Raw genomic sequence first — 26228 nt, 5'->3', positions numbered from 1 at the left:
AAATATTTCTAAGTGGTCTTAGAATCAATACTGTATAAGTAGCTTGATGTAATTTTTTGCCTTTTCTTATGAAGCGTTTGTGAATAAAACAGAATAAAACGTGTTGGGGCTTTGGCAAAAGTCAAAAGTCAGGATTTTATTGTATAATTCATGGTAATGCACAATACAGAGAAAAGTTCTGATTCTCTTTGCCTTTTAATTCATGGGCTTATAACTACATTTTAACATTTTTAAATTACATAATAAGTAACTGATTTGATAAGTTACTTAATAAGTTTTGATTTCATATCAAAACTCTAAAAAGTTTTTAAGTGAGTTTTTTATTTATATTCTAGCTGTTGGAAAAGTTTTGAAGCTTTTATTTTTATTTTTTTTTTTAATGTGGGTCTGTCTGTCTGTCCACTCGGACATTGCAAATCTTGTCATACCTGAGATCTACTTATCTTACATTCTTAAGACTGTAACTGTAACTCGGGTGGTATGAGCAGCAACATAGGATGCAAAACCATTCCAAAGCTTCACATTAGTAAATAAAGGGAAAAAAATTGTATGTTCATTTTAAAATATATATATATATGCATGTGTGCATGTATATTATTTTATATCAGCCTTTATAGCAGTGATAATACAAGAGATCTTGTAATAATATCCTTGCATAATACAGATGTAATATTAATGTAATTAACATTCCTGAAAGGGCATAAAATCAAGAGTAGTCAGTGCCGTTTGGTAGATTAAATGGTATAATTTTGTGATGAAATATTTCTATATATGTTATTCATCATACTGAAACACATTACATAGCTAAAATATCCCTTCCGAAGGAAAAACCCTGTCGCACTTTGGAAAAGCAGCATCTCTTTGTGCAGTGTTTCCTTAATGTTATTTTCACCATTTTCAAAAAAAAAAGGAAACTGAAGGACTCATAATCTGAAATCTTTACAAAAGAACCATTTTTAAAACTTAAGTGGATTTGAATTTTGTGGTGATGCTCTACAGAGATGAAAATTTCTTCTTATTAAAATGATACCTTTTTTTTTTCAGGGCAGGAATAGTTTCCATTAAATAACCTTTACATTAATTGTTTGGTTTATGCACATTACATTCCAGTTATGTGCTATGAATTCTAGCAAGACCAAGCATCTAGCAGACTCCCTCAGAGGAAGTTAAATATTCTTTTGCTATGCAAAGGAAAAATAAACAGAGTTTGTGAGTGAAGACTGTGCTCTGCCATTAATTTGAAATGATGAAATATTGTATTATAAATGAATGGAGCAATTGGTGAAGAATGTCATAACTGTCATAATTTAGTTTTAGTGAAATTATTGATATATTATTTTCTGCCTTATTTTTCTTTTCAGTCTGTTATTGAAAATAGTAAATTCTTTGAGCAATATGAAGTTACGTATCAAATCTTGAAGAAAGCAGCTGAAATGTATGCCAAAGCAAATGGCTCAGGTAAATACCTGTGTGTCTATTGTCAAGAAGACACGATTTTGATATCTTTAGATATAAACATTCCCTAAAATGATCTTCTAATCTGTTTCATCCCCACAGTACAGCTCAAAAGCAGCAGTAATCCACAAGAAAGAGGACCCCTTTGATAGTAGTTTTTCGTTATGTCTAGCATGAGATTAGCTGGTGCAGAACAGCTTGCCTTCCTTACAGATAGGTTTTAAAATCAATGTAATATGAAGTGTGACTGTGTTAATGTTGCATTTTTATGTACTTTCATTCACTTTGTTCAACCACAGAATGGTTGAAGTTCTAAACACTCCTTAGTGTTTAGAAAACAGGTCTAATTTCTCAGTAATAATTTCGTGCTACAGTCAGGCTGTGAGCTGAACATATGTGTATGAACACGTACAGAAATAGATGTTTTAGTAAATTGTAATTCCCTGATGGGAATGGGTAAGCATAGCATAAAATGAAGCTTTATCCAAAAAAAAAAAAAAAAAAGTTGTAAACAATCAAATATATCATTTGTATCTCAGTGGAAGAAGTTGAAAATGTGATGAAATTCATGAATGAAACATCAGTGCAATGGAGGAACCTCTCGGTAGAGGTGAGAAGCGTAAGAAGCATGTTGGAAGAGGTCATTGCAAATTGGGACAGATACAGCAGCACTGTTGCAGGTTTGCAGGCCTGGCTGGAGGATGCTGAAAAAATGCTGAATCAGCCTGAACAATCAAAAAAGGTATGGAATAATAGTGTCTATTTCTGACATTTTGTGAATTATGAAATATAAGATGTGTTTGGAGTTTTGCTTTGTTCTGCAAAATGTCATAGGAGAGAGTGAATGCTCGCGGTGAGATTTTTGAGCATTTATCCATTGACTGGATATCCATGAATCCTTGTCTCAGTACTCAGAATATTTTTCCATTTCTCACATACAGCTTTCAGTATAAATTGTTTTCACAAGACAACGTTGTCCATATGTGTAGAGTTATGTTCGATGGACGAATAATTAACCTGTGAGTTCCTCTGTTGTTTTAGAAATGTTTCAGAGAATTTTTGAAGACCTGCAGTCATAAAAAATCATTTTGCTGTTGCATTATGTTCTAATGTTAGAGTACTGAAGCAGTAAGACTCTCATTTGTGAAACTTCAGTAATGAAGTACCTGACCTGAGTGATGATGCAATATGCTAGCTGCCACTGGTTAACAGTAGAAAATTTTCATTTCTGATTTTCATAGGTCAGCAGGATGTCAAATGGATATCAGCTCAAGAAAGAACATTTTTGTTACATAAAGCAGAATTATTTGGGGGGAGGAGAGTTGATGCAAAAAATACCCTTTTAAAGTAAAAATCAAGATATAAAAAGGATTCGATAGTATAGAATATTTTAAATATCAGAAGTTTCTATTAGTGAGGAAGATGGATGACTCATCTGATAAGCTTGATAATGAAATAATCTCATATCTTTGTGTATGAATTAAGTAAAAAAACACTTAGCTCTCTGATCATTTTTGTATCTTTATCTTCACCTAGGTTTTTGAAGCAGATACCTATACATGTCCTTACACTATATATTTTCTTCTGATGTCTAGCCTAAATCTAAAAGTGCATTTGACCACTTAAAATTTTTCTGGTGTCTGAACATTTTTAAATAGTTTGCAAAAAATCCTTAGACATGAAAACATTACTATTCCTGAAATGCAATTTCTTAGAAGCCATTTCCTGGATGCTTGCCAAGCAAATAGGAAGAATGAAGGTGGGAGAGGGGGCAGTTAGTCTTGTCTATCAGTTTATGTGTGCGAACCTTCCTACACAGGCACGTGCATTTCACAGTGACTTGGTGTTTTAGGTTGGCTCACCAGAACAGGGTGACAACAGGGAGACAATCCATGACAGCCGGAGCCTTCACTCAACTGCTCCAAGATAGGAGCAGCAGTGGTGTAACACCAGTCTGCTCAGGTCTCCTGGGGCACCAGACCTGACTCAGCTTCCCATTGCTCACGCAAGGGGAAAGATCTCTAAGAGTGTTTGTGTTCAAGTTGCTGCCAACCCATGCTAAGTCAGTACAAGACAAATTAAAGGAACCCCAACAGTGTTTCCAATTATGGATCAAATCCTTTCTCTTCAGAGAGAGTTCCGTTAATTTAACTGAAGCTACTCACTGGTGTAAAAATGAGCTGTGAGTAAAACGATAACAGTTTTTAATTCAGTAGGTTATGTCACAGACTTGAAAAATCTGTTCTGATATACACAATATACCCAATATGAAGTTTGAGAATAACTATTTAAAGAATTTTATCAAGCTTTTATTAGCCGGCAACTAAATTTTAGTGTCGTGATATCAGCTAACTACTTCTTGCCAAGGCTTAGGAAAAGTGGTGTCATTTTGTTTTTCAGGATTTCTTTCGGCATTTACCTCACTGGATCCAACAGCATACAGCTATGAACGATGCTGGTAATTTCCTCATTGAAACGTGTGATGAGACCATTTCAAGAGACCTTAAGCAGCAACTTCTGTTACTAAACGGAAGATGGAGAGAATTGTTTATGGAAGTTAAGCAAGTATGTGTCTTAGCTTTTACACTTTTAAATAGCTTACCATTTCTGTGCAAGCAAGACCACGTAAGATTTGTCCTGCAAACAGGATTAGGGGGCAGCTAAGGTACCTAACTGTTCATAACTTTGTAATAGATATCAGTCATTGACAGTAGTCTGTTATTATTAGTGACTCTTGCCTTTTTTTTAACCTTTTGATTATTTGCATTTTTTTCCCCACATTTTCACTAGTGTAACCAGTCATCCTTTACAGCTGCCTATCTTAAGCCAGAGAATATTGCTAATGCATGTCCTTAATGATCTTTTTAAACGTAATTATTTTAAATAGCTATTTTTAGCATAAGCTCCATAAAGCTAAGTGGTGAAAGTGAATATACCCTAATGCTCTTTAATGAATGTTACACTCGGTAACTGTACTGAAACAGCATGTACAGAGATAGTTAATTAAAAAGTCTGATGTTACTTTTACTTCTTTACCTTTAGGAGTTCAACTGATTAGAAAAAAAATGGTTTTATATGCTCCTTTGGAAGTCAAGAGTGGATATAAAATAAAACTAGGCAAAAGTATTTAATTTCTCATAAACATATAAGAAAATATATTTGCCGGAGTCATTGTATATCTAATGGTATTTTCTCTTGTTAATGGTTTTAAAACAGCAGTCATGTGTTTGAAGGTGCTGAACCCTTTTTCTTTACCGGCATGCTTATTTCAGTCATAATCAAGAAGTTGCATAGAAAACCAAACAATGATTGTGTTTTTTATTTTTTGTTCTTGTTGTTATTAATTTTATTTTAACTTTTGTAAATTATTTTTTAGAATATTCTGAAGCTTTATTTGCTCATGTTATTTAGAATGATTCACCTATAAAACCTGTAATGCCCAGAATGCAAATGCCCTATTTTGCAGTTTTTCTCAATGGCCTTTTGTCATTTCCTCATACAGCTCCTGTCTTCCTTCTTAATAATCCTGTGTTCTCCCTCTTCCCAGCCAATAATTCTTTTTCTGACATATCTTTTGGCTTTTCTGGGCTTTCATATTCTATTCTCTTCAATGTATTTTCAAAATTGATACTCTAAGTGATTAGAAATGAACTGGTATGTTGATTCCAGGTTAGAAACAAATGAAAGCTGGGATTCCAAGAACCGTCCAGATCTTAAAAAATGTTTAAAATTTGTTCTGTGAGTGAAGTGTAGGGGGTGTTTTTTTTCAATATCAGTATGATTAAAAATAATGCAGACCTTTAGTTTATCTTGTATTTTATTTATTATGATTTTTCTCACAAGCATTTGTTCTGATGATACATTAATTGCCTTAAGTAATTAAGTAATTGTCACATTTCTCATTTTGGTGTTTGTTTTTGTTTGCTTGTTTGTTTGATTTTGTTTTTACATTTTCTTAGTATGCTCGGGCAGATGAACTGGACAAAATGAGGAAGGAATACCTGGATGGTGTTGCCAATTTGACAGCTTTTGTTGAAGAAAGCAATAGAAAATGTTCAGTGCCTGTAGAAGTGTCCTTTATAGATGTTAAGGTGTTTGTACAAGATTTAGAAGTAAGTCATCGTCTTTTTTTTTTTTTTTTCTTCCATTTCTTTCTTTTCCCTTCATAAGAAAGAAATATTTTACTGTTTAATTTTCAGGGCAGAAAATATAATTTTGAATATGTTTCCATTATTGTTATTTTTATACATTTTATATATAGTTCCTGCTTTAGCTAATGTGAATTACTGCATTCTGTGAATGATATTTCTAGAGCACATTTCCAAAAAAGTGTCCCACTGTATATTTCTTTTTTTCTGTAGCTTCAGATCACATTAGGTTAAAGTAACTGTGACACAAAATGCATATGCATAAATATGTCTGAATGGGATGATATATATTTATTTAGCAAATGTAAAATGCTTTTGGAACCTAGTCCAGTCTTCACTAAAGTCAGTGATGGAGAAAAAATGAAGATTGTTATATATCTTTAGAACAGACTCCCACAAATTCAAAATGCTGTTGAAATATTTGCTTAAAATATTTGTTTCAGAACATTAAACAGAAATTGCCTGTGATGGAAGCTCAGTACAAAATGGTTACAAGGACAGCACAGCTTGTTACAAAGGAAGTTTCCCAAGAAGAAGTAAATGAAATGCTTGCAACTTTGACAAGGATCAAAGAGCAGCTGAGCAAGGTTGCAGAATAACTTTTCTCCTACTCATCTCTGTTGACTGTTTAACTGCTAAATAAAGTTGGAATTTAGCTTGAAACTTGTATATATGCATACCTTATAAGATCGAAAAAGAGCTTAATAAAATAGTACCTTTGCCTGAGTTAGCTGTAATAAGGCAGGCTTATTTAGTAAGCTTCTGCATTATATATACTCATTTTAGCAAATATATGGTTATAGTAATTGTGATAGAATTTAAGATGAGGAAAGTGTTGCTGCTTTTAGATGTTATCATGCTTAAATTCAATATTCTTTTCTTGAGAAATATTATAGGACTAGATTTGATATATCTTGAGACAGGCAGAAAGTATGTAAAACCTTATTTGGAGAAACCTACTGTTTATTGCATTTTACGACTTTCAAATAATTGTTTTTCTTTCAAATGGCCAAAAGCTTAAGGAGTATTGTGGTGCCCTGCTGTATGAATGCCAGCATCTGCTGCCTCCTCTGGAAGAACAGGAGAAACAAATCACACAGTTTTATGAATCTCTTGAAAAAGTGAATGAGATAATTTCTATCCTGGATCCTGAAACACAACCTACAGCTGTTCTTAAACAAAAAGCCCAAGTAAGTTCTTCAGAAGAACATTGCAAGATGGCTTCTGAAAAGGCTGGCAGTAGCTCATTTAAAACAAACAACTCCCCCCAAAAAAGCAACGTTCAGCATCGGTGCATTGTACTGGAGCTTTAATATTTTACTTCTCCAGAAAAAGATCATCATGATGAGACTTGGAACCTACTGGGAGAACGTACTTTTAAAAACTAGTGAAATAAAGCTATCTAAAGATCTTTGTTATTCCCTCCTGTATTTTGTGCAGTCTATTTTTCATGGCAATTTGACTATGTCATTTTTGCCTTAATGGCCAAAATATTTTCCTCTTATTTTGCCAAACTTTTCTCTCCTTTGTTCCTGGCCAGAGTGCATGTATGTTTCTTTATTTCAGGATTTGGTAGCTTTTCAAGAAAACTGCAAGAAAGCTTTGTCCTTGATTGAGAGAAATAGTCAGAGTGTTCTGCAGTGTGTGGCTTCAAGTGAAGTATTGCGGCATTTTCATCAACTGACATTTCAGAAGAAAGTTACACAAGTTCAGATTACTTTTCAGGTAATTGTCGTATCTTGGTACATATTTTTGAAATCTTGTCCATAGACATCTAAATTGTGTGGCTGTATCCCTGCTTAATTGTTGTCCTCCCTAATGTCAACTTGTTTTTGAAGGACTTGTCCATAGCAAATGGTTAGAGAAGTTAATATCCTCCATGCCTCAGGCCTCTCAGGAAGCACAGTGTTGGAGGAGGACTTCCACACATCATGGTCCTTTTGAGGGAGGGACCTAAGACCCAAGTATTAGGTCTATTTATTTATTTTTTTTAAGCTCCACTTCTGACTTCCTTTTCCTCGCCATTTGTTTACTACCATTTGCCATGCATCATCTTTCACACAAAGCATAAAAAAAAGAGAGACTTTTGTAAAGGCTAATATGCCTTATCCCTTAAATGTGGATATAATTCAAGCTAAAGTCTATCATGAAATTAACCACTACTGTCTGGGTTCAAATTTCCAAATTCTGTGTTCACATGCATGCATTCTTAGACTATTATTGTGCAGCATAAAGTCAACAATGATTTTTAAAACACACAAAAAAGTAAAGAGCTATTCCTGAGAGACATCATGAAGTTTCAAAATTCATGTTTTAATTTTTGAGTTATACTGAAAGATATACTCTTGGGAGTAATTTATTATTATTATTTATCATTTAGAAATGATTTATTTAACTGATAGCTATACTTATGGGGAAGATACAGTAGTAGCTAGATACTGTGTGGATTATGACATTACCATGAGCCTTTGCAGGATATTAAAAATTGGGAAACAGGGAACATGAAAGGGAGAAGACAAGCAGTTCTAAGCTGCATATGTTTGGAAGAGCCATGCCAATCAAATGCATTTTAATGTAAGATTATGGCAAAAGACATCAAATAAAAATCAATGAGAAAGTGACAGCTCATTTTCCTCTGCTTATACCTCAGAATATGGTCAGGAAAGCTGGTGACTGGAGAAAAAATATAGAAGCAAATAGCCGTTTGATGAAGAAATTTGAGGAATCCAGAGCAGAACTGGAAAAAGTAATGCAGATTGCCCACTGTTGCTTAAGAGAAAAAGGAAATCCTGAAGAACTTCTCAGGAAACACAGTGTGAGTAAATTCTCTGATCTTCCTCGTGGAAACTTTGAGTGCATGGCTATTATTTTTCGAGTAAAAAGCTTGTTTAGTTTTTCAATTGTCATGCATTTACTTTATATAATAATAAAAAAAAAATTGATCAGGTCAAACTAATGCTAAGGTTGGAAAAAGGGTAGGAAGAAAAGCCTCCCAGACCCAAATCGCCTTTTTTATTGATCAATAGGCATCCAGAAAGTACAGAATGAAGAGCCCTAGGGATTCAGGTCAATTTTACCAATAAAACCTTTGAAGCAACGACACCAATCTATGTTATGACTGGGCTCATGCATCCATGGCTGTGTTTCTAGATAATTGAAAATTCATGATTGTATTGTTAAGCATGTGACCTTGAAACATTTTCCTGTTATACCACCTTCTTGGACAGTCAGTCAATATATGAGAATACATTAATTCTCTGGACTATAAATAGCTAGAAATGTTCCTTTAACTCAACTGCAGCTTCCACAAGTGCAGCAGAAGTAACCTTGAAACTTTAGGCAGTTTTAGGGAACTTCATGCTAGTAAGTTATGCGAGTAAGTAACCAATTTCACCCTCACTTTGCTTCAATCTCAGGATTTCTTTAACCAGTTGGACCAGAGAGTCCTAAATGCCTTCCTGAAAGCTTGTGATGAACTCACTGACATCCTTCCTGAGCAAGAGCAACACAGTCTGCAGGAAGCTGTGAGGAAACTCCACAGGCAGTGGAAGGTTAGTGACATCTGTGGAAGTACCAAGCCTTAACTCAGAAACATGTTTACCTATGTTTTGACTATACCTTCCACCTTCCCTACTCCTCCCTGAACTAGTAACTTGTTCCTGTCTCCTTTTGTTTTTCTGTCCTTCTCTTCCACAATTTAAAACATATATATATAAGGAAATTTTACAACATTAGGTATGTCTATAGGTAAAATAACATCTTGAAGATGCTAAGGACTCACTCTAACAACTGAACAAAGTTGGATCAAAAGTTACCAAATATTTGTCCTAAATGTAAAGATAAGTCTAGCAGGTACAGTTAACAGCACTACTTTATTTCCTTAAAGGAGTGCTGAGAATGCCCTGTCTTTTCATGCACATGTGAGGTTGGCTTTCTGTATTAGTGCTTCCTATCTAATTTACCTGTAGTAACTTCACACTGAGGTAATGGGTAGTGTGTTTTATCTTCGACTTTTTTATTGCCTCTATGGGACATGTAGGATCTGCAGACAGAAGCCCCGTATCATTTGATCCATTTGAAAATAGAAGTGCAGAAAAGCAAACTCCTGGTCACAGTTGAGGAGTGTAAAGCAGAACTAGCTCGACAGAACAAGGTGTTATCCAGGGAAGGCAATGAAAAGATGATCGAGGAGCACAAGGTATGAATCATAGGCCACCAAGTGGACATTTGTGTTGATACATTTGCATGTAAACTCAATGAAAGAGAAACAAAACTGTTTTAAACTGATTATCAGTTTTAAAAACTGATTTAATCCACCAAACACTACATGCACAACTAAATAAGATCAAATTTTAAGCCTTTAAGAAAGATTTTAATTTGAATTTAATCTCCTCATGCTGATATGCATGACCTGCTTAGTACAGTTTATAATGTGTGTGTGTGTGTACTTGCATACAGTGTATATATTTATATATACACATACATGCACACACACAGTGATATCTATTTATAAAATTGGGGGTTTTTTGTTTGTTTTGTTTTTATTTTTTGTTTTGTCTTCTAACAGTTATTCTTCGGTGACAAGGGATCCTACCACCTGTGTGAGAAGAGGCTACAGCGAATAGAAGAGTTGTGTCAAAAACTGCCAGTTTCTGATCCAGCGAGGGCCACGTTGGAAAGCAGCCAAAGAATTCTGAAGGAGCTTAAATCTCAGATTGATAGCACATATGTGAAGTTAACGGAGTGCTCTGAGAAGTGGAAGGGCTATAAAAACAGGTCTCAGTTCAATTGCTAGCAGGGTCTGCTAGAACATTGCCTAAAGCAAGTTACGCATGTCCATTCTTCTGAATAACATTACAGATCAAAACCCCATACAGAATGATAAGTACTCTGTTGATAATTTCTGGTAAAAAGCTGTACTTTATATAGTAATTCCACAAATTACAGTCACCTGCTGGGAGTTTTGTTGTTAGCTTAAATTTAAAAGGTTAAATTTAAAAGGTTACAGTTTGGCACATTTTTCTTTGTTTTGCATTATGTGATATTTTATTTCAGATTTTCTGAATTGGCTAATTGGATTTTGTCAGCAGAAAGAGAGATAAAGAAGATAAAGCAAAGTGTCAATGATACTACGAGATACAAGCAACTTAAAGCAGCTGTGGCGGTAAGATCCTGGCCTAGCAGCAAACTGTAGTCATTGCTGCTTGCACCCTGGACGTAATTGCAACTATTTTAGAGTATAAACTGTTTTATGCAGATAAAGCTCTGCTGATTCTTGTTATTCTTATGTATTTTTAAAAGAGAGTTGTTCATGTAGCAATATGTGGCAGAATCTCCTGCTTTTAATGATTTAGAGAATGCCAGGCCTCTTTACCAGTGTATTCAGAACATAATAGTACAGAAGTAGCAAGATTGAAGATTTGCCTCTAATTCTGTTGCATGCACTGTTAGAGTTATGTGAGGAAATGAGATAACATAAGGATGAGATGTTTTTGAAGGGTCAAGCTACTATATCCTTGCATGAAAGAAAATCTTCTGCAATAACACTTTTCTTTTATGATAGGGAAGATGAAGATAAATCCACAATTCACTTTTGCAATGTTGAGTGATAGGGATGAAAGAATAGTTGAATATTCATAGAATCATTAGGGTTGGAAAAGGCCTTCAAGATCATCAACTCCAACCATAACTGGACCAATAACAGTTCAAAAATATCCCAACTAAAAGATGTCCCTAAGTGCCTCATCTGCGCATCCCTTGAATGCTGCCAGGGACAGTGACTTCACCACTTCCCTGGGCAGCCTATTCCAATGCTTCAACAACCTTTCAATGTAAGATTTTTTCCGAATATCTAACCTGAACCTCCCCTGGTGCATCTTGAATCCATTTCCTCTTGTCCTATTGGTAGTTATTTTGGAGAAGAGACCAACTCCTGCCTCACTGCAGCCTCCTTTCAGGTAGTTGTAGAGAGCGATTATGTCTCTAGACTAAATCATAGTCATTCTGTCAGTCCTTCAGTTAAATTAGTTTCATTCAATAATTTATTGTCTCTTGGAACCTACGAATTTTTGCTTCTTGTGCGTTTAAAAAAGAGTAACATAGTGTGGGATTTTGTATGAAAGTCATTAGCAGGTTGTGACTGCTAACTGTGCAGAGAAATGTAATTAGGATGACTTTGATAAAAACAAGTAAGACCATCCATAAAGGGAGTTCTACTCCAAAAGCTCATTTAGTTTCCCTGCTGGTAGCTTCTCACCCACGCTGGCTCAAAGATATAACAGTTGTTAGGTGAAAAAGGGAAGAAAAATAGCTATTTAAAATATCAAGAAGTTTATGAGACCTTACACCACATGAAAGTCTATGCTCAGGAAAGGTAGCATTTGAGATGTAAACAAATTACGTTTATAAGTAAGAATTTTCTGAAGTTGAAATGTATAGATAGTATATACTTTACATATTTATATTTATTGGTAAGTATTAAAGTTTGTCAGAAAAAAAATCCTCTACCAAGGATTAGCCATATAATATCTGGATAGTCATATAATATCTGTACAGTTGAGTGCAAAAATCTGTCCCTTAATTGGAATGGAATTAAATGAGGCTGCAAATAGTTTAAATAATTTTCCTTTTGTATTATCTTGAAATACTAGAAATACAGTATTTCTTTATCAGTCTTGGAACTGATGCCATGAAAGCTACTCATTGATTATACTTTAATTTGAGAAAATACTTTTTTTTTTGTTGATACTTCTGTAGGAAATTAGGCAACATATTAACAAGCAAGGAGAAAATCTCAGCTGGCTGAAATCTAGACTTGCTGTTCTGACTGCAGTATGCCCTGATTTGGAGGCCAAAAACACAGATGATGAGCTTTGTAAGCTTTCCAGTGACTTCAAGGGACTCCTAGATTCACTGGCGGAGGTACAGTATGGGGGACAGGAAGAATTCTCCGTTTACAGTGTCATATGAAATGACATCAGTCATGGTTTCACAAGCTTAAGTTCCCTGCTGTGTGTTTTGATTAAACTGCAATCAACAAAAAAATTCCATATTCGATGGACAGAAAAGCCTTAAGACTACTGGATAGAAGTACTGATTTCCGATAATGGATCTTTGAAGAATAGGAATGCATAAATTTTTCTGGAATCAAAATCTCTATATTTTGAGGCAAATGGTAACATGAGTTTTTAAAAATCACCTATTAGTGTACATTAGCAAAATTGTGGTATATTTTAGTGCATATAGAACATGATATTATTTTTGCCAGCTAAAGCTATAATTTGATCTATGTATCTTTTGAACTGAAATAATAAAGGAACTACTTTGAAGTTTTAGGTATGAAGATTGAGTTTTGCAAGCCCCAGGATGACAGAAACAATGTTTCTCCAAGTTAAGGCTGTGCAGCATGCCTTAGATTTTCAGGGAAAGTCTGTGATTGTCTGAGATTCAGAATGGTAATCAGATGCTGGAAATGATGAAATCATGGGGAATTTCTAACTGATAAGAAGTAGAATCCCCTGAACCATCAAGATCTGGGAGTTTATTCCTTGACAGTTTTCACAGTGAAAAGGAAAGATCATAAAAAAGCATAGAACATCTTACACTTAAAAGACTGCACAGAACTCTTTGGAAAAAAAAAATGAGAATTGAGATTTTAAGTTCCATTGCTAATGCTGATTCCTTTGGAGACATTGAGTTGTAACTGTAGTTGTTCCAAATGCAGAGAAGGTCCTCTCTCCATGAAATTCTTTGAAAATTCTCTGAACTGAAAAGTTGTGGAAATTTGTGTTCTAATAGCCATTTACCATATTGCAATGTAATGAGGAATATGTCTAAATGGGTCGAGGAGGTCTCCACTATAGGTTTTATAATTTAAAGTCATTCTCCCAACATAATATTAGGCATATGCTAAGAATGCTGAAGATATAAATGGTTTGAATTTAGACAATTTACTGTGTTGTTATAAAGTATGTGCCCTTTGACAAGATATGCTTACACTTATCCATAATTATAGATTGAAAAGATGTTAAGCACTGTTGGAGACTGTGTCCAATACAAAGAAGAAGTTAAGAGTGCTATCGAAGAGTTAATCACCAACTCTAAAGAAGCCCAAGCAGAGGCTGAAAAGATCTTGGATACAGAAAGCTTATTACAAGCTCAGCAACTACTACTTCATCATCAGGTAGGGCAATCATGTCCGCATTTGTCTTTTTTTTTGAATATGTACACAATAGGGTACAAATTTTATTTTGTAACTTAAATTATTCCCAATAGGAAGAGTTTTGTATATTTAAGCTTGCAAGGATCATTAATGCAAATGGCATTTAGTCAATGTTCTAACAGTAATTCCTAGTTTAACAAAAAAAAAAATGCAGTCCAGAGATAAGTCTGAGATAATATTTTAATTCTGTGTTTTTAACCATTGTTAAATGTGTATAAATACATTTATTTGTATGTACCTAATCGGAATCAGTCACTTGCAACATTCCAACTAATGGCTAAAATTATAATTTTGCAAGCATTGTCTAGTTATGCAAGAATGATGGATCAAAACTTCTATGGATTACAATAATGGTAAATCATATGCATTGCATACTAAAAGTGCCTTGAGCTCTATACTGAAATATATGAGAGTAACTTCAAGGCCTGCTGAGGAAGAATAATTTACTGTCAATGTTTGGGCATTATGTGAATGTTTGGTATTATTCTGTATTTCTGTGAGGCAAAACATGTCTTACTGTCCTACTATGTCCTACTTATTTTTTTTGTCCTGTTTTGTGTTTTTGAAAACTATTACATGTATTTTTAAAATTTATTTTTAAAACTCTGCAATCCTTATCATTCAAAGGAGAGATAGAAGGATTAGCTGATTTATCCCTAAGTTCAGACTCTTCTTTTGGTATAGGCTGGTATGGTGAAAACAAAAATTTATGAAAGAAGTTCACCTGGCAAAACAAGCAATGAGTCAGGCATGTGAGGAAAGGACAGGGGATATAGTCTCAGAAGTTTCTGGTAGTGTTACAAGCCAAAGTGTATTGAGGGAACAGTTATGTAATTTGGATGTCTGTCTCTTGCTAGTGAATGCATGTTTTTTGATCAATCCGAAGTTCCAGTCTGTGCCTCAAAGAGCGCCGAGCTGACTGTGGTGCTTGTGAGGAGCTCATGCACTTGTGATTTGCTTTTTCAATTGCTCAGTTGTTGTAGTTCTGTTTTCTAAAACATTGCTATGAATGAATGGCTTTTTTGCCTTTTCCATGCCATTTGTGTGCCATAGCCATTGTGGGTACATGCAACCTCTGAATTGCCTGTAATCTGTTCTATAAATTTATGAGATTTGCCTAAATGCTTCCTAGAGTTTATCTCTTTATTTGTTACCATCTTTGCCTACTCCTACAAATGCAGAAAGATGTTCTTGTGTGCCAGTTTCCCGAATAATCTAAAAAGAAGTAGTAACTATATATCATTCCTGTTGAATGAATCCCTGTAGCAAAGGGCAAAGAGAATCCGTGCAAAGAGGGAAGATGTGCAACAGCAGATTTCGCAAGCTAAACAATTGCAGATTGAAGGTGGACTGCCGAGCACGATGCAGGAAGATTTACAAAAGTTGGAAGGAACATTGGAGAACATGGAGCAGACAATGGAGAAACGAGAAGAACAGTTACAGGTGGGTTATTTGCATGTAGGAATAAAAATTATGCTTTAACCTTTCTTTTTTCCTTTTTTTATTTTTTAAATAGAGAAAAAAGTTGCCACAAAAATTTGGAGCTCACTTTTTCCCCTCTGAAATATATTATTTGGGATTTTCCGTTATCAGTATCTCCATCAAAACTTATTGAATTTGCTAGATACCGTTTGAATTAATAAAGAACCCATGGTGTAACTTTGCATGCAAGGCATCTGTGAATTAAATTTTAGAGGGACAGTAGAGGGACAGAGGGACTGTTCTAGACGTGGCATTATCCTTTAGTGAGAGTTTTTGGGCTGGATATAAAACACTTGATACAGTGCAAATATTATCCTCACAAGGACTGTGTGAAATACTCCCTCTCATCTTAAAATTTAGAATAGGAAGAAAGAAGACATAGAGAAATTACATGCCCCAGGTTTTATAATAAATTACTGTCTGAACTGGCATTATAATTTATAACTACTTAGATCTAAACCTAAGTTCTTCCTTACATTTCTCTAAGAATGGCAATCCAGCTATTGGACATGTCCACCACTTTGAATATTTAAAATTATAAAAATTACTTCCCAAATAAATGAAAAACAAGCAATCAAATGACTTTTTACTGTAAGAGTTTCTTGATAGAAATATTTTTTTCAAAGAAAGAAATGTTACATGAAGTTTTAACTTGCGCCTTGCTTTACTTCAGAATCAAAATTCCAACAAAATTCTCATTACTGGTAATAACTAAATATATATTTATCCAAATTCTTCATTGTCAGAAAGAACAAGTAGATTCTTATTTTTATCATTTTTCCTACCATTTTACTGTCTTTTACTTAAAGACCTTGAAAACCTTTTAAGGAATAGCTGAGTATCAGTAGCCATAAGTATAATCATTTGTAGTCATTACTTCATACTTTTCATACTCTGTACCAAGCTGAGATGTAAATATTACCTGCACCTGTGAGAACCACCATGCTGTTCTATGTAACACAGTGCCAATCAGATTGAAAACTCAAAAAACTTCTCTTTTATTGAATTTATTACAATTTCCTGCGTAGGGTAGCCTGGATTTCAGGAGAAAATTCTGTATTTTATAATTTACATTCTTCCTTTTTTACTTTCTTAGTAACTCAAAATGAAATTCTGTGCTCCCCACCACCCGTTTGTTCTTGTCTTTGTTTTTGTTTTTTTTTTTGCAGGTCACAATAAATAAATGGGAACAGTTTGAAAGGGACAAAGAAACAGTAGTAAAGTATCTTAATCAAGCGAGCTCTGCACTTGAACGTATCTTAAACTTTAGCAGTTTAGAAAGCCTCACCACCGAACTGGATCAGACAAAGGTATTCACTGTGTGAAGTACAGTGGCTATCACTGTGCCTTGCATGTTAACGTGTAGCAAGCACACTACCATTAGTCTTTGCATGGTTTCTCTGTTAGGCCATTGCAAATTATGTAAGTCTTTATCAGAGTGGAGCCTGTGTAGACTGTTTGGAGGTAAAATGTTATTTTGTTAAAAGATCGTGAAGACTTATCCAAACCTACCTCTGAATCATTTGTATTCAAGAGGATGAAGTGATTCTTCCCATTTTATGGTCAGCAAGATCATGTCTGTATTGGTAAACTAGATGGTCTCAAGCACCGTCCTGTCATCATCTGTTGTATGCTTTTTATCATGGCCTTTGCTAACTAGTGCTCTCTTAGCCCTTAGGAGCAGAAGGAATGTTCATACTTCTGCTGTATGAACACTATTCATTTCACTTGCTCTTAATACCAGAGAATGGCCCCAGTTGACTTTGTTTACTAATATTGAAGTAGTAAAAGTGATTGGTTTTCCTTAACCCTTGATGAATCTGGTAAATGGTATCTATCTTGGTTGTTCTCAGCATCCATTGTCATGTTGCATGTGCATATAATGTGATATAACGGTTGCTAAGTGAAGTGAGATTTCAAGCCATGTGATGCTACACACGTAAAGGGTTCTATAAATCTTTCATGTAAAAGATTATATCTATAAACTAAATACATATGATTACCACAAACATTTAATTATATACAATTCACTGGTAGATTTATGTCAAAGAGTTGCCGGAAAAAAACTGCAAAGGGAGAATTAAAATCTTTTAGACAAATAGCTTCAGTTCTCTTTGTGCTAGTTTACTCCAATGAGTATTTCTTAGCTGGGATTTGAAGACATCTTTCTTCTGAATTTGCTTCTGTGTATTTATACATTCAAGTTGTACATATATGCAATACTTTCTTTCACCAGAAGCACCAAGAAAAAATATTTTACAGGTGAATAAATTACATCCTTCTCTGTTATATGAAAATGTGCACACTTACATTAATATTATTCATCCATACAGGAGCTGTCTAAACAGACTGAAGCCATGGCAATGCAGGCTGAGAATTTGGTGAAGAATTCTTCTGAGATACAGCTTGGTTCAAGGAACAAGAAGTCCCTCCAGCGACAGGCAAAAATAATCCAAGAACAAGTGAAAAAAGTGGAAGTTAGTCTTGAAGAAGAGTATGTTCCTAACAAGTTGTAGTATTTCCTGCCCACTATAAGAATGTATTAGATGCCTAGAAACCCGTCAACATTTTGTGTTGTCTCGTCAGCTCTGTCACTTTCAGCTTGCTGTGGCTTAATAACCCAGATTATAACATAAGATATGCGAGATGGGTAGTATGTGCAAATAAGCAAAATCTTTTGTTTGCTGATACTTATTTAAAAAAAAAAAATGTAGTTGCAGTTAACCTATCAGAGTTCTATCTTTAAGGCCCAGCTGAAAGCTTGTGAACAAAGGATGATAATTAGGATTATACTTGAAGTACTCGTCTTACAGAAAGGAAAAAAAGAAAAGGCAGTGAAAATGTGAAAACAGAACACTTACTGCCTCAGCTTTTACAGTTTTTCGCTTTCTTCATAGGAATGTCAAAAAGTGCCTTTATCTTAGCTGAATGCCCAAATTTTATTTCATCGGCAATATCAAAAACTTTTCTGCTGCTGCAAATAAGGCATCATTTGCTAAATTTCATTTTAAAATGGAAAGTTTTCCAAACTCCAAGAAAATGTTGCAAAATCCTTTAAATATTTTTAACTTTCAGTGTTTAAAAATTTCATCCCTTTTCACAATTGAGAGCTTAAGCTGTCATTATTATTTTGTGTGTATATATATATATAAATGTGTGTTTGTGTGTGCGCATGTATACACACACACATAAATATATATCTATATTATATATGCACACACACTTATATGGGTATATGGGTGTGTGTATATAGATATATGGGTAAAAGTAGTGTTTTTGAATATATTAGATTTGATTCACAAGTCACGGAGATATATACCACTTCTATGTTTTCACAGTGGAGTAACTATTTAGATGAATTTGCCTTTACAAGACTTAGTACAATTCACAATCTCCATATAAATGCTAGTCAAAGGCAATGGTAGCATTATTGATTTTATTCCCTACCCACCACTGTCAGACTACCCTCACTTTAATCTGCTGCCTTTTTCTCCCTGAGGAAAATAACAATTTTAAGATGGACAATAACTAGCTTCTGTAGCAGCTATACCTTATTTGTGCTTGGTGATCTATTTATTTTGCTTCCTAAAATATGAACTACTGTTGATTTGTAATCAAATTCGATCATACCTTACATGCTGTTTTCCTTTATACATTATTTTTCCCCTATATTCCTAAGTAAAACAGAATAATTTTTTGATTCAAGAGATTCATCCTTCCGTCATCCATTTTTTTCAAAAATGTGGCATCTATTTTTAAATAAAAGTCTTTGTTGCTATCCCCTTGCCACCTAGATGTGGAGGTGGTTGTGGTATGTTATTGCAGTGCAAGAGATAATTAAAAAAAATCAGAAATCTCTTCTGCAAGACATACAATATCTATAGTGACTCTGTAGAGAATGTGATTAGTGTATGAGAGTTGTGTTGTAACTCACATCGTTAATAAAACTCTTGGCCAAGTAAAGTGAAGTTTTTCCCAAGTAAATAAAATGAAACAACAAACAAGAAAGGGGTGAAAAAAAGGTAAGCAGCTCTCTACAATCAGCTGCTTAGCAAGATGGTCCTTCACAATCTGCAGAATTCTTACAACTATAGGGAAGCTAGGTACAAAGACAGAGGGTTTCAATCATTCTGCCTCTGAATTAGACCCTTGATTGTGATTCTGATTTCCAACTGTATTATTCTTTGGCTAGATTTAAGATAAATCTTTTTGCACTTTGTTTTTCTGCAAATAATACAATAACCCAGATATAAATTTGTATATACTTTTATTAGTGAATAGCTGTTGACATTGCTAATTTTTATTTTTGAAAGTAAAAAATTTTGAAGGTGAATTTTAACATTTTAGGTGACTTTTTTTCCTTAAAGCTTTATCTGGCTTTATTGAAAAAAGAGAACACCAATATTGAAAACAAATCTTTATAATATGGAGTGATTTTTAAGGCTATATTTACAAGCAAAATATATTTTGGCATTTTGTAATATTCAGAATTTTCAGATAAAATTTTATTACTATTGAATCAGAAAATAATGTTTTACAAGCTCTATGTCAGATTCACATTACCACTGGTTTCCTTACATTACTTTAACAGGAACAGAAACTTGCATACCAGAAGTTAATTTTGTTAGGTCTTATATAAATATTTTAAGGGCCATAGAGCTGTTATCTGTGACAAAGAAAGAGTACTTTGCTTGCTGTCCAGAATGTATAAGAATCAGTCACATCTCTTTCTGTTTAGCATAGCTAAAATGTATGTTTCCAAGAATTGAAATATATGGATTTGGTTAGGATATATCTGTTGTTGATTCTATGGCTTGATGTGAAATCATTGCCTTAGAGAACACAGACTTCCTGTAGGATTAGCAGATTGCCACTGTTTATAAAAAGCAAATTTAATAAAATAGTGAAGCTTTGCTGGTTACATGTATATCCATAGTACACTGTTGTTACTTCTATTAACTAAATGACTATCATCTATATACTCAGGTATCTCTTTTCAAGGTATCTGATCTACTAATATTCCATCTCATTTCATATAAATGGCACTTTTGTTGTGTTTCCTTTCTGTTCCTGCTATTGTGAGATTCTTGGTGCACAGCTGATAAAGGAAACTGTACTCTTTCTCACTCCTGGGTACTGCCGCTAAGGTTAATATAATTGTGGACATAGTATAAAAGAGAAGTGAGTTCAACTTTGGTCACACATTTTGGTCCTCAAAACCCAAAATTTTTTAAAATGACTCTCCTGTAGATTGAATAAGTTGTATTTTTTATTTTATTTTAATAAGAACATAAGTAGTTTCATTATATTAAAGTATTCTCTCTAATTAATTTGGTTAATTTTAGTATTAAAAGCATGGAAATGGTGAAAAACAAGTGGGATCTTTTTGGCAATAATTTTGAAGCTCTGTCCATCTGGATAGCTGAAAAAGAAAAAGAACTGGAAACTTTGGGAATATCATCATCTCCTTTGGACGTACAGATCAGCCAAATCAAGGTGATTGGTTCTCATTATGTTTAACATTAAAAAAAAAAAAAAAAAAAAAAAAAGAGTCTGCATCTTTGTGTTAGAGACGCTAGAGCCTGAAAGGAAGAAAAGACATTAGATTCACGTGTTAGAACTATCCCCGTGTAATGGTGCTGCACTTTATACGCAAAAATATCAAGCAGTAAGCTTCTACATAAGCTAAAGAAGATTCTTTTAGGCTGCTTTTTGGTTTGGTTTGCCTGTATAAAGTCTTTTTGTGTATGATTAAAATTTATTTTTTAAGTTATACTCTCCTCTTTTGAGTAATCACTACTGATGTACAAAATGTCTACCTAAATACAAAGTGTGGACAGCCTTTCTATTACAAAGTGTACATCAGCTAGTTGATATAGAATGTGACTTAATATTGCCAACTACAGCTATAACTTGGTTTATGTATTTTTCTTTTGCTGAAACAATAAAGAATTGTGTTGCTCTGGGTAGCTTACAAATCTGCATATTGGTTATTGCTATTGTATTTGCACATAAATTCTATGTACATATTCTTTTAGTTCCTTATTGGTGTGAGATGCACATTGACTTCAAATATAGCTATTTCAAGGGCTGATTTTATTTACATGATAAATTGTCCCTCTCTGAGATTGCATGTTTTCAAGGGGGCATAGGTTTTCTTTGTGTTCGTTGTGACTTCCTTAATTTGACCTCCCTGCTCTTCAGAAAGTATTTAGCTGTTGAACTGCTTGCAGTCATGGACCCGACCTCGAAGTATTTTTGAAGTATCCCATAATGCAAGTTTCATGTGATTGAAACAGCTTATCAACAGACTTTCCTCTTCTTAATTTGGTGACAACTTTACATATACCAAATAAATAAAATCTCCTCATTTCTTCACTGAAGAAAAGCTCAATGCTTGAGTTCTTGTTTAATGACTACTCCAATTCATAAGTGGTGTTCTTTCAAAATAGTATATATGCATCTATTCCACTTGCATACATTGTCATGTATCCTAACCTGTTAACTTCTAAATGAGATTCCAGTGTTTGACAGCTGAGAAAACAAATACATCAAATTATATTAATAAAGCATTACAGGATAGACTAAAAATCTTTATCACAATAATGCCTAATGACAGTCCTATTAGTCTATGCAAGGCACTGCTGTGGAAATATTGTTGTTTTCTATGAGCCCAGATTAATAGTAGCTATTACACTGCATTCTAAGTTTACTGAAAATTCCAACAAGATTCTTCATTGTTTAACTGTCATGTCAGGAAGAAAATGGCCACCAGCTAATCTTAATGACTATCCCATTGAAAATATAAGAGAAAATACTCCAGAGAAAGGTTAGGGAACATATTGCTCATTCATTTGCATTGCAACTCTTTACACTTTGATATGTGAATCAAATCTTTTAAGCTCTGATACCTGGACACAACTAAAGGTCCCCTTAAGTTATATCATTAAATGCCTAATTTGCAAGATTATGCTACATTCTGTTGTATATTTCCGAAAGAGTTTATTTGTGTCTTAATGCTAGTCAACATACTGAATTCATAATTTCAAATCTATCATGCTAGTAAGGAGTACCACACTGTGAGGCAAATAAGGACAAAAATGAGTACGACAGCTTTGCCTAATCCTCCCCCTCACCCCCAAAAAGGAAAGGTGAAAATACTTCCCATACATTCTAGCAGTAACACTGTTTCTGTTGAAGTTCTTTGCAAAGCCTACATGGCCTCAGCAAAGCCAAGATTCACCTACCCGTTTTTCAGGAATTTCTGGTGGACACGATGACAGTTACCACAAGTAGTACCAAGGCTGCCATTAGCGGTAACAAGTTTGAAGGCCTCAATTATCCACCTTCTCTTATATAATTGAGGGAATTTAGCAGAGTAGTGTGGGAGTAAGCAAGTACTGCCTAATTTCTATCTGCTGCCTTGTTAGCTAATGTTGGCTTCAGGGCTGTAAATCCAATACTCATGAGAAGGGAAAAAAGGGTATTTTTTGGCCTGAATTAATTCAGAATATATTGCATAAAAAGTAACTATAAATGCTTATAGCAATGCATTTTTAGTACCGTCAGTCTCTAATTCTGTCTCTGTATGTTGCACTAAGCTGCTCCTGAGCTATGTAATAGCGAGTAAGATGCTGTTGTATTTTTATCACAATTATAATAGGAGGTCAAGAGTTTTGATGCACATGAGTGCATTTTCAAGAAAGTTTTCAGTTAATGTCATGTACATATACATCCTATCATCACCTCTGAAAAGAGCTCTGACCTGTTTCATTTCCTTCTTCAATGAGTATTTTGTTCTTAAGAAGAGATCTGTGGACATGCCACATCAATAGCAATGAAAATAACTCACTAGTGGAGAAAAAAATAAATCCAATTTCAATGTTTAATGAATAAATAGTTACAGATATCATAAGTTTGTCTTAAGTCTTCTATGCTATGGACCAAAAAGTCTGTGCTATATACCAAAAGTGCCATAGACTGTTACCAATCCTTTTTCATGGTGAATTCTTCTCTATGCCTCGGTGTAATTTATACTTTATGATACCACAGTATTTTTTTTTTAAATTCATGGCATGATTTATTTTCTTTAAAACTTATTAAATGCTTAATTGTTATGATCCAGTTTTTCAAAGACATTGAGTTATATTCCATTTTTTCTTTTATCTCGGTGATTGTTATATTTGTTTCAACACTTGAAGAACACTGGTCATTGATTTACTGTGAAGCAGGAGATGCTAAAATGTCAACTATTTTGTCTGCTTATGAAGCTGTGCATCTCAGCCTCTTGTAATTCATTTTCTTATAAATGATGTTTTTAGAGCAGGCTGTTTTTCAAAAAGGAAGCTTGCAGGAAGGACTTTCCTACCAGTTATTTCAAATGGTCACTGAACTCTCCTCTTATTCATTCTTAATGGAAAAAAAATAGCAGCATAGTTAAACAAGGAAATTATGTGAAGGTAGTTAGATATTATTTTTTAAATACAAAGATAAAAATAAAATCTTACTGTAATTCATTATATGCTATTACTTTACATTTTAGGTTATTAATAAAGAAATAGATGACAAAATAAATGGAATTCCCAAACTAGAAGAGGAAGCCCAGTCTTTATCACAATTTGTTACCTCTGGAGAATGTGCACATATTAAAGCCAAACTGACTCAGGTCAAAAGGTATTGGGAAGAACTAAAAGATCATGCACAGAGATTGGAAGGAACAATCACAGGGAATGCATCAGCACAGCAGAAATATGAAGAAAGTCTCAAACAGGTAGAAAATGCAAAATCTTTCATTTCCAGCAATGTATAGAATTGCCTCTTTTTTTTCTTAGATGGAATATAAGTTGTCATACTAATTACATGAACTGGAATATATGGATAGAATATATGTCTTTAAAAGATAATTTCAAAACATTTGTAGGTAAATATGTGCTTTGATTGACTTAAAAAGGAGGTTCAAGAATATACTAATATACTGACACTCAAAAACAGAACAAAAAAAAAAAAGTATTTAAAGTATTTTGAACAGACTAAGTAATTCTTAGCCTAGATGTTGCGGTGGTAAACCACATTCAGACTTGTTAGAAATGGTATAATCTCAATCTCATTTTGTTTATAGAAGCACATTACAAGGGAATAATTTGAATATTGTTATTTTCCCAGCCGCAAGAAGCTGTGTGCAGTCAGCATCCCTTAACCTCAGTAGACTTTGAGCACAAAAATAAATAAATAAATAAATAAAATGCTCTTAGAGCTAAATACTTATAAAATACCTTTTAAATCATGGTGTCTCTTTTGCATTCTTTTTAGACTCTCTGATTTACTTTTACTTCTTAGGTACAGCAAGCAGTATCTGAGTTTGAAGCTAAGCTGGCCGAGCCCCTTACATCATGTTCCTCTTCAGTGGCAACATACGGGATCCTTCAGGATCATATGGTGAGAGCCTGGCTGGGGAGTCCTGGTGCTGCAGCTGGGAAGAGTGCAGCACAGGGCAGTACAGAAAGGGCTTGTGAAATAGGGAGTGGGAATATCCTCTTGGCCAAGGACCTGCCTGGTCCTGCAGGGCAGATTGGGGCAGGCAGCCTCATGGGGAGCCTAGAGCAGGTTGCCCTGTGATCAGTGCTGCACCTTGAGGCATCCTCGGTGCCAGGCTGCTCTCGAGGGTCCATGGAGCAAAGTGGAAAATACATCAGTTTAGGTAAGTTGTGGAAGAGGGAGATGCTTTCTAAGTGGGAAGAAGCCTCTCACTGCTGTGAGAAGGAAAAAAAAAAAAAAAAGTGAGCATAAAAGAATGTATTGAGCTCCAGGTTTTTGGTTTGAATTCATGCATCAAAAGCATTTTCAGAAATATATCTGTTAGTGTTTCTCCTGAAGATTGTTATGAATTTTGGGTCTTGTTAGAGAAATTTCCTTGGAAATAGGCTTTCTTTGGCCCTATGCTGACTAGACACAGTTTTCATCAGTAAGACTAGATGAAGTTGTACCTGTAAAAATGGACGGTTTTTATCTGTGGTGCCAAAAGTCTAGGGATGTTTGACTTTTTGGTCAATCTTTTTTAAATGGAGACAAATAATGGATTTGGTTGTTCAGACTACCAAAAAGAAAGGGCTAAATCTGAGGGCATTTGATGTAACGTTTTTGTCCTTCTCTGTAAGTATGTAATGTATTCTTTCTACCACAGATGTTTCTTTCCACAAAAATATTGTACAGAATTTAATCAGATTACTTGTGCGGAAATATACATAAAATTTCTTCTGAACTTAATGACAGCTACTTGCAAAGGTTTTGTGTAAGAAGACATGCCACAGACAGAAGAAGACAGGCCACAATGATTTCATGCCTTAGTATAAAATTATATTTTATTATTTAATTTAAACATCAGCAGTTTGTTGCTGTGTAATTCACATTTCTCATGTATAGTGTTGCTTTCATGATTACTGTAATTATAACCGTTGTTGCTGTTGTTATTACTGCAAAATGATTAGTTGTAACTTTATTAGTCTCAAATCTATGTTTTTGTATCTCATTTTACTATTTTTCATTCATTTCCACATGAAGAAAAAAAATCTCAGCCCTTTAGAGATGGGACACAGCAAGTCAATTCCACAGTAGATGCTATTTCCATATAAAAGATATTTGGCTGACGTTGACACTGTTCCTATATCTTTCCCATGTGGTGACATGGGGGACAGGTGTGACCATCCTCACATATTGGAATGGCAGGGAATTTGGCACTTGATCTTGTATGATCCTATGGTGTTACATGTTCACTCAGAGGTCTGATTCCTTTGTTGCTGGCACTGTTCTCCTTAGCTCATAGGAAATTCATAGGGATTTCTTAGGAAAATCTTTCTCTGCTACAGACTGGTGCTGATCAGGAAGCTTTGGGGCCTGTGTGTCTAGGCCAGATGTGAGAACTGCAT

General features: G+C 34.4%; 1 protein-coding gene across 1 annotated transcript in view; it reads left to right on the top strand.

Annotated features, from left to right (window-relative positions):
• SYNE1 (spectrin repeat containing nuclear envelope protein 1) overlaps nucleotides 1-26228 on the top strand; it is a 224829-nt gene that overhangs the window by 39214 nt on the left and 159387 nt on the right. The window contains exons 15-34 of the mRNA XM_026044390.1: nucleotides 1362-1458; nucleotides 1995-2197; nucleotides 3856-4020; nucleotides 5415-5567; nucleotides 6047-6190; nucleotides 6620-6793; nucleotides 7170-7328; nucleotides 8254-8418; nucleotides 9020-9154; nucleotides 9643-9801; nucleotides 10171-10379; nucleotides 10659-10767; nucleotides 12360-12524; nucleotides 13618-13785; nucleotides 15091-15267; nucleotides 16476-16616; nucleotides 17640-17800; nucleotides 20652-20802; nucleotides 23849-24076; nucleotides 24643-24741. Coding sequence (XP_025900175.1) covers nucleotides 1362-1458; nucleotides 1995-2197; nucleotides 3856-4020; nucleotides 5415-5567; nucleotides 6047-6190; nucleotides 6620-6793; nucleotides 7170-7328; nucleotides 8254-8418; nucleotides 9020-9154; nucleotides 9643-9801; nucleotides 10171-10379; nucleotides 10659-10767; nucleotides 12360-12524; nucleotides 13618-13785; nucleotides 15091-15267; nucleotides 16476-16616; nucleotides 17640-17800; nucleotides 20652-20802; nucleotides 23849-24076; nucleotides 24643-24741 — 3162 coding nt within the window. The remainder of the gene's footprint in view (nucleotides 1-1361; nucleotides 1459-1994; nucleotides 2198-3855; nucleotides 4021-5414; nucleotides 5568-6046; nucleotides 6191-6619; nucleotides 6794-7169; nucleotides 7329-8253; nucleotides 8419-9019; nucleotides 9155-9642; nucleotides 9802-10170; nucleotides 10380-10658; nucleotides 10768-12359; nucleotides 12525-13617; nucleotides 13786-15090; nucleotides 15268-16475; nucleotides 16617-17639; nucleotides 17801-20651; nucleotides 20803-23848; nucleotides 24077-24642; nucleotides 24742-26228) is intronic.

This window comes from Nothoprocta perdicaria, unplaced genomic scaffold, assembly GCF_003342845.1.
Source record: "Nothoprocta perdicaria isolate Ctin4 unplaced genomic scaffold, notPer1 scaffold_36, whole genome shotgun sequence".
Lineage (NCBI taxonomy): Eukaryota > Metazoa > Chordata > Aves > Tinamiformes > Tinamidae > Nothoprocta > Nothoprocta perdicaria.
Note: the sequence above shows the minus strand (reverse complement) of the source record. Positions and strands in the feature narration are given on the sequence as shown.